Genomic DNA, 9583 nt, shown 5'->3' on the forward strand with positions numbered 1-9583 from the left:
TACATCTCTCCCTGTACAAACCCCCAAATCTCTGGAACAGTATCTCCTACCGACCAGAAATTTTCAGGGTACTGAAAGGAATATAATTTTGCTGAGTTTTGAATTTAAGTTGTTTTTGTGTTTTTTGCTATATTTTGCAGATAATTGAGTTGTGTCGTAACTAGTTATATCCTCCTTATCAGTAGGTCAATATTTGCTCCATCCTTACCTTGAAGCTTCTTACCTTAAAACATCTTGCTCAGCGAAGTTGTTAATTAAGTTTCTTGTTACTGACTAACTACTAAATGTCTTCCACCTGGTTGTCTGACTATATAAACTGTGATGTGAAAATAAAGTTTTGAGACAGGATATACCTATATATGCTTAAGTTGCGTGTTGTGTTAATCACTGCTCCCAACGCGTTGAAAACAGAGGTCACGATAGAGAGGGAAATATTGCTCTGGGATCAATAGGAAATCGCCTTAACAGGTACATAGGGAACCCTCATAGCTAGCAGTATCTCCACACCTTCAATATAAAATACAAAATATGGGGGTTATAATTATAAAAAGTAGTGAAAATTGACATCAGGGTTGCTGTTTAAAAAGACAGTGTGTCTAGAAGCCCAAAATTAAAAAAACAAATTAGGGACCCCCTGGGCCACTTACATAGCAAGGAGGTGCGACCCCCAATTTTCTACCAACCTGTCACAAAACTAGAAAATGCTCATAATATAGTACACTGTCCCCTTCCATCCATAACCCCAATTTCCCAAGAACGGTGCAGTACAGGTGAACCAAGTCATGGGTGCAAGTGGGGGATACCTGTAGATAACACCCCCTAAAATTTCACCGATAGGCCTTCGCCAGAACAGGTGGAACTCCGCCCCTAAAAAAAAAAATCCCATTGCTGGAGGGTTCGAGCACCTGAACCCCAATTTCACAGGAACGAAATTAGGGGTCCAAGTGGGTGACACTTTTGGCTAACACCCACTAAAAATTCATTAATGGGCCGTTGCCAGAAAAGGTAGAACTCCGCCCATAAAAAAACTACCCTGTTATACATTGCTGGAGGCTTACCGCACCTGAAATCTCAATTTTACAGAAGCATTGTGGTCCAGGTGAACAAATTCATAGGTGCAAGTGGGCAACACTTTTGGCTAACACCTCCTAAAATTTTATCAATAGGCCATTGTCAGAAAAGGTAGAACTCCGCCCATAATAAAACTACCTTATTACACATTGCTGGAGGCTTTCAGCACCTGAAGCTCACATTTTCTGCACCACACCGTTCATCGGAAATTGGATAGGTGCTGGAAGCCTACAGCATTGCGGTGCGGGTGAACAAAACTAGAGGTGCAAGTGGGGGACACCTGTGGCTAACACCCCCTAAAACTTCATCCATAGCCCATCGCCAGAACAGGTGGAACTCCGCCCATAAAAAAAACTACCCTGTTACTTATTGCTGGAGGATTCCAGCACCTGAACCCAAATTTCTGACGAATGGTGCAGTGCAGGGAAGCTGGTAGAAGCCTCCAGGAACGTGTAACAGGGTAGTTTTTTTATGGGGGGAGTTCTACCTGTTCTGGCAATGGCCTACTGATGAAATTTTAGGGGGTGTTAGCCACAGGTGTCCCCCACTTGCACCTCTAGTTTTGTTCACCTGTACCACACGGTTCCTGGGAAATTGGGCTTCAGGTGCTGGAAGCCTCCAGCAATGTGTAGCAGGGTAGTTTTTTTTTTTTACGGGCGAGTTCCACCTGTTCTGGCGATGGTGTATTGATGAAATTTTAGTGGGTGTTATCTACAGGTATCTACACTTGCACCTTTGATTTTGTTCACTTGCACCGCACCGTTTATGGGAAATTGGGCTTCAGGTGATGAAAGCCTCCAGCAATGTGTAACAGGGTAGTTTTTTTATGGGCGGAGTTCTACCTGTTCTGACGATGGCCTATTGATGAAATTTTAGGGGGTGTTAGCCACAGGTGGTCCCCACTTGCACCTATGACTTTGTTCACCTGCAGCGCATTGTTCTTGGGAAATTTGAGTTCAAAGTATGGAAGGGGACAATGTAATATATTATGAGCATTTTCTAGTTTTGTAACAGGTAGGTATAAATTTGTGGGTCGCACCTTCTTGCTTTGTAAGTGGCCCCAGGGGTACCTAATTTGTTTAATTTTGGGCTTCTAGAGACCCTATCTTTTTAAACAGCAACCCTAATGTTCAATTTTCACTACTTTTTATAAATATGACCCCCATATTTAGTAATTTAATAAAGGTGTGTAAATTTGGGAGAGATGTAAGGCTGCAGTAGATGACATGCTGCATTCATACGCAAAGTGAAACTTTCCTGACGATTAGGTCATTGTGCACACCCACTGGTATCCGCCCCCTGGCAGTTATTTTTCACAGGTAGTTTTTTTTGTTAGGGCACTGGAGTCTAACACAGACTGATGGCTCCTTACTCCCCACTGAGCACATACTGTCCCTCTACTACTGTCTACTGACAGAGGAGAAGAATAGATTGTTGTAGTGACCAAACAAGGAGAATCTGGGACTCTTCTCTGGATTTTGTGTTTATTACTCACCTATGCTGATCTCTGGAGGGATTTCCTCCTCTTTACAGAAATCACTATCATCCATCACATATAGATCTTCTGTGTCCTCTTTCACTTCCACTTTAATTCTAAAAAAATCACCCTTAAAAATACAAAATACAGCAATTACAATGATGCACTATGTCTTACACATATTTTTTAAAATCCCACCTACCTGATTCTCCTGAGGGATCTTCTGATGTTCCTGTGTGGAATCCTGGGGATACAGACGATGGGGACATCTCTCTGGGGTATTTCTAGATCCATCTGTAGGAAACACACACACTGGGCTTGATTCATCAAGCAAAGTCGGAAGTTCGCTTGCGCGCGTATTTGGCTTGGTTTACACAGACTGTTTTAAAAACGCATGTAAACATTTCTGCCATGTTTATATGCACTTTCACAAGCGATTGTAAGCTTTGTAAGAAACAAAGCTTACAATCGCTTGTAAAAGGACAAGGCTCCCCATTCACCTCTAGTGTTCTGTGATTGGCTGAGCAGAGGAAAACCCTGAAGATGGCTCAAGCATCATCAGGGATCCCCTTTGCTCAGACAATCATGAAGCACTAGAGGTGAATAGGGAGCCTTGTCCTCATTTAATCCCTAGTGCCTGTGGATCCCACACTGTCAGTAGTCCCACAGCTGTGCTCATAACATTAATTCAGTCGTGGGAATCATGCTTTCATTGTGGGATAACCTGTAAAAAAGACCATTGTGGGATAACCTGTACACTAAACACACACATTTAATAAATGACTAACATTAAAGGCTCCTCCTCTACTTTGTTTTAATTTATGTTTTATTAGATAGCTGTTCACTGGTGTCCAAATGTAAAGGATCATATCAATAAATGATTATGGAATGTCCAACTGTAAAAAAAACAAACAGCCAAATTTCACGGACTGCGCACATCCCACTTACAGTCGAATTTGTAGCACCTGTGCGCATAAAGATTTGCATATATAAGGGTGTTATCTACCTTGCTTTTTCCTTTGCCTTTTTTTTATTTTCTTGGAGGAGGAGGAGGGCTGTTGTTTGGTGTCTTATCCTAATCTATGTTGCTACATTTCATACTTTGCTTACATTTAGTACAATAGCTGCTTTTATTTTTTAAACTTTGAACGTTTCAATGTCCATTTTGCAATTACGAAGTCAAAGGCAATGCTATGTTATTGTGTTTGTATCCATATTGTTTCATTGCAATAATATGTTTTTATTACCACCTTTAAATGTTTGTTCTGCATAAATATTTTGTAATTCAGTTTTCTACCCTTGATAGGGTAAAAATTGTAAAAGTATTTTTTGAATGCAATATTTCTTGGGCCATTTTTAAACAATTTTTGGATTATATGGAAGTGTGGGTTTACATGCGTTTGGTGTTTGTGTAGTTTTTTTTCTTTTGTCATGCAAATTTAGTGGTGTCTGTGTGGTCTTTAAATTTTATTGTGACCTTTTAGAAAATGTGTTTATTTTGAATTAATTTGTTTGAAAAATTTTGTATTTTTTTTTTGTATGTTTTTATGTGATCTCCTTTACAATCTCCCAGGATCTTTTAACCTTGGGTGTTCCAACAGACCTAGAATTTACAAATAAATTGTGATTGTTTTTAAGCATTTCCTTTCTATTGTTGAAAGGCTAAAAACAGCACAATTGTCTTATTAAAACTCAGTTGTGTGATGTGCATTGTTGTGCACCAAACCTCAGGTGTTTGATGTGCATTGTTGTGCGCCAAACCTCAGGTGTTTGATGCGCATTGTTGTGCGCCAAACCTCAGGTGTTTGATGCGCATTGTCGTGCACCAATGCGGACCAGCTATGTGCGCGTGAAATGAGTTCTATCAATTGGAAAATGCACTGGCCACTTTTGCAGAGAAGGATCCTCATTCGGGTAAGTTTATTTTTATGTGTATATTGGTAATTTTGCTTTATGTGCACTTATGTATGTACATACATGCAAATATGTATGTATTCATTTATATGTGTGTACATATACATATAAAAGAAATTATAGGAAGAAATACGCAATAGTTGTTTTTTTTTTGGCATTTTGCTTAACATGCTTTAAATTGAAAAGATTGCCTATTTCTTCCTATGATTTCTGATGTCACAGGCTTGGCTCAACGCAACATTCATGGATGAAATTGCTTCTGGTTACAGGAGGAATCCACCTTTATGTGCTTCCACTACCAAGCTGAGGTGAGTAACTAAATATATAGTGGGCCAAGGTCTAAAATGGCATTCAAACCTGCATAACCACCCTGACTTTGACTTTTTGGTGGTCAAGTCTTTTCTTGTTTCTCGAAGAAGTAAAAAATTACTTTCATGAAACGAGTTGAAAAAAGACAAAGAAAAAGACATACCACTGTTCATGTTGATAAAGTTATTGTTGATACAAAATATAGTGAATGTTATGTTTTTTTCATGTGTATCTGTAGTGCAGTTTTTAACTACAGATAAAAATAAAGTTGCTGGCATTTTATCAGTTATTGTAAATAATTTGTAACAGGTAATTCATATTGTCATATTTTTTAAAGAAATCTACTTTTAGGCTAGTACCATAGAATATCATACAATATTTATTTTTAATCTTTATAGCAAGTGATTGGATATAGATTTATGAAGGCCCTGACCTAAGCCACCAAAGTAACCACCAAAATTTCAGCACAACAGCAGGATTTTCTTTCTTTGCTCTGCAAAATTAGATGGAATAAAATGTAGAATAGATTACTGGTATTTATCTATATGTGCAGGGTGTTGCACCTCAAGATTGTTTATGAATATGTAAATAGATATGTATATAGAGATATATGTGTATGTATGTATGTATGCATAGATGTATGCATAGGTATGTGTGCGTCCTAATAGTTAGACTGTATTTAGGTAGCATGAAACAATACAGGAATACAGTACAGGAATGTTGTGTTTAAACATGAAACCTGTGTTATCTGGATCTGGCCATAGGGCCCCCCTAGGGGGTCTCCAAGTCCAGGACTTCACAGAGTAACACACAGGTGATACTACAGCTGCCAGGAGACAAGACCTATTTTCCCAGAACAAACAGATCACCAATGTGGCCTGCAAAGGGCAATAAATCAATCCATCTGAGGAAACAGGAGATGGAGGCGCAAGTGAACAGATGGACTGGGGTGATGACCCAGCTGGACATTTATAGACCCCTAAACAAAGATTCTAGCTGGAGATTTTTATATCAAATTTAGTTGGGAGGTCCATCAAACTACATTAACCAATCCCAATCTAGTGGGTTGTGTGTCAACCGATGGTCATCATACAGAACACACCCACTAACCAATCCAAGAGCCCCAAGGATAGCTAACGGGAATTAACAGTGTAAAAAGGGGAACTGAGAGAATTTAGCTCTCTTGCTTCCTCTTTGTCCCCTGCGGGACTCCCTAGGTAGGCTGGTATGGGGTCTCTTCGGAAGGAAGTAGGCTCCTGAGGGGGCCCATTAACCTCTTAGCAGGTAGCTATAAGATATTCCTGATTATTTTCTTATGAGTGTCTATAGTATGACTGCATTACTTTGCTATTTTATAAATACTATATTGTGTACTAAGGAGTTACTAATAATAACTATGTCCATGTGATATATATATGTATCATTGATTGAAGTTCCTGTGTTTAAATATCTGACAATATTGCTGTGTACTTTGTCTTACCTTGTTTTCTTAATTAAACTGTTTGAGTGACTAGCTATTATTTGTGCATGAACCTTCTTTATTGAATATCTATATGTATTGATAGAGGATATAATTTCCGTATTTATGCAGATAATTATTCCTAAATAACAAGGGTGTATATAGCTCAACAAATATTGCCTAGTTTTACACTGATTTTTGTGTTTTTTATTTAATTTTATTATTAAATTGATTTATTTATTTTTACATGATTGTGTGTTTCAAACTTTTATTATATTCAGGATATCTACTAAACCCTTGTTTGTGCAGATTTCGGTAAATTACAGGTCTACAATATACAAAAAAAAAAATTCATGAAAAACAGTGTACCGCTTTTGGAACAGAAATCCAGACATCAGATGTGAAACGCCAAGGAGGATAAAAAAAACAAATAAAATAAAGCTGCGTACACACTGCCAATTTTTGTCGTTGGAAAGGATCTTTCACGATCCTTTCCAACGACAAGGGAGTGCACGATGCATGAACGGTGCTGTACATACAGCACCGTTCATGCTCTATGGAGAGGGGAGGGGGAGAGCGACGGAGCGGCACCCTGCTGCTCGCTCTCCCCTTCACTTTCATTACGATCGGCTGGCGTCCATCGTCCGTGGATCCGGCAGGTCGGTCGTCCGGACGATGGACGACACCGACTGTACACACGCCAGATTTTCGCCCGATAATTGGCCGATGCCGATTATCGGGCGATAAAAATCTGACGTGTGTACGTAGCTTAACTAAAAAACATGCAAATTTATTCATAAAAGGATTATGTAAATAATACATTCAAATGACAATGGGACTGAGAATAGGACAAAGGCAACAAGGGGGGTCAAGTAGCGGTTTGTAGTGGAAACCATGCATACATTTGTACTAATTATTTGTGGATAAAATTACAAAACATTGCCGAAGAACTGGTAAACAACGGAAACCGTAATCAGAAACCAGGCACAAAAACATTGCAGCAACAGATTAAGCTAACAATAATGAAGATTACAAAAAGTCACATCAATGCATTCCATCCAAGCAAACTTACTTGATTAATCCCCCCCTACACACAAACCAGTCCAGTTAAAATAGTAAAAATGAAAATGCAAAAATGCATGTGTATTTATATACATTTAAATGTATTTTGACACACACAAGTGAAATCACTAAATGTTTTTTGATACATGTATTATACCATCTTTGGCAACAATCTTTTTTTCAAGTATTTGATTTCTCTAGAAGCACTAAAGATTCAAATTGACCTGTAATGGACTGTGAATGTGCACAGAACAGGGACCAGGTGTGCACGGATTGACTGCTATGACATCACCATTGACAGAGCTTAACAGATTCACCTGAATAGCGAGTCTGAAAATAAATCGCCTTAATTGGCGAATTGTAAACCCCTATTGCTCTTTTATCATTGCTGTAAGCTGGCAGGCGAGCACAGTACCCGGCCCCTGGCTCGCGGTAATACGCCTTGTCGAGCGGCGCGCACCTACTCTAATAAATCAGCACCATTGACTGAATACATTGTTTCTTTGCCTTTATATCAGAGGATGTGTGTATCTAGGTCAGGCATGGGCAAACTACAGTCCCATAAGGTTGTTTTTCCTGTCCTTTGGGTGGTCCACGGCTCTGGCCGGTGCCACCCCGAGCAGGGTCAAGAGAAGGACTTCGCTGGGGGGCACACTGGTCAGAGCGGCGGAAAACGTCCCCCGTTTGTATTCCGGTTCGTAGAGGTGGGCGGGCTGTGTCCCTGCACACAACCCGCCCACTCTCCCATCGCGGATCTGAGCCTGTGATGGGAGAGTGGGTGGGCTGTGTTGCTGCACACCTATGATCCATAGGTGACAGCATTATACCATTTACAAGGATGGGCTGGAAATTGTATGTTCTTCTTATTTACAAATATATGATTCCGTCAGAATGGATTTTTTTGTAATTACAGTCTTGGAAGCTAATGGAATTATATCTTTATTTCAGAATGGCAATATATGCTCTGCTAAGTAATCAGTGGCAGGGTTATGAATTGGGGCCCACTTACCTCAGGTGTTCAGTCCATAGTCCACAGTGGAGAAGAAAATGCTGTTTTTTTTTTGGAAAATTGAAAAATTAAGGGATTGAATTTTTTTTGAAGGATTGAAAGTTTATGATTGTTATCTCCATTTTAGGTCTACATAAATATTTGCAGCTTCCTTTTGTTTTTCCGATTGCATATGGATAGATCAAACGTATTGGCAGGCAATTAAAATATGTTTAGAGAGAAAGAATATTGTACATGAGTGCAGAGTTTTAGCACTTTCAAGCGATGAACTAATGATCAACAAGTTTATTTAATCAGTGGGTCGAGTGAAAAATTGGCAACAAATTTACTTGTGAGTACCAGGCCTAAAGCTGGCGATAGAATTAGTGATCAACAGTAATGTTGTGGGCATGCCAGGACTACAGTAGATGCAGGAAATGTACTCTCTATTATTTGCACAGTTAAGCATTTACCCTTCCTGGGTGCATCAACAAATCTAAAGGGCACTTTTAGGTGTCCGCTTTAGATTTTTACCATAAGTTTTTAAAGGATTTTTTTACAACATGTATACTTTACTTTTATCCTCTTTTAACCGTGAGTATTGGAGAAGTAGGAGAAGTACCATTGGTGATCATAGTAGTGCATAAATATAAATAGATCATTGGTGTGAGTGGTTAGTTACCTGAGATATGAGGCTTTAATACTATTGTAATTTGAAGCCTAATAATTTGAATGCGTTCCCTAATACACCCAAAAAAGATGCATTCAGCATTTTCGGCACTTGTAAAGTTCTGGGAAGATTAATTCTGTATGGCACCCAAATGCACAAATTTGTCCTGAATAGCACCCAATGCACTTTTTATGCAAGCTAATGCACTGCTGCTCACTTCAATACTCAATTCACTTCAATGCAATACATGAATAAGCAAGCTTGCATTGTGCTGCACGGTACCACAAATGCATTGGGTGCTATTCGGAACAAAGCAGAAACAAGCCTAAATCGGAAGAATAGAGTGTGACTATTGAAGTTTCCCATGTTTTTGGAAAGTTGAGTATTTGTTTGAGTTTTCAAAGCAGAAGTAGGAGCGATTAACATAATTCTAACCTAATGCAGCTGGATCTGTGAAATAATGTTTGTGGTACTAATATTTCTGTGCAATTTCTGAATGAATAATGAAGGTAAATGATGTCAGAAAATGACAGGACTAAATAGTTTTCTAATTAAGAGGCTGAGAATTGCTTTTACACACAGATGCAGCTTTTGAGGGATTATACTTGTATATGGAGCTGGCAGCAGGAGATC

At 39.1% G+C, this 9583-nt stretch overlaps 1 protein-coding gene across 1 annotated transcript in view; it reads right to left on the reverse strand.

Moving 5' to 3' along the window:
* Positions 1-9583, reverse strand: part of LOC140338877 (uncharacterized) — a 51704-nt gene that overhangs the window by 40930 nt on the left and 1191 nt on the right. Inside the window, exons 3-4 of the mRNA XM_072423197.1 lie at positions 2751-2842; positions 2567-2678 (exon numbers count right to left, since the gene is read on the reverse strand). Coding sequence (XP_072279298.1) covers positions 2567-2678; positions 2751-2842 — 204 coding nt within the window. The remainder of the gene's footprint in view (positions 1-2566; positions 2679-2750; positions 2843-9583) is intronic.

Source organism: Pyxicephalus adspersus, chromosome 10 (genome assembly GCF_032062135.1).
Source record: "Pyxicephalus adspersus chromosome 10, UCB_Pads_2.0, whole genome shotgun sequence".
NCBI lineage: Eukaryota > Metazoa > Chordata > Amphibia > Anura > Pyxicephalidae > Pyxicephalus > Pyxicephalus adspersus.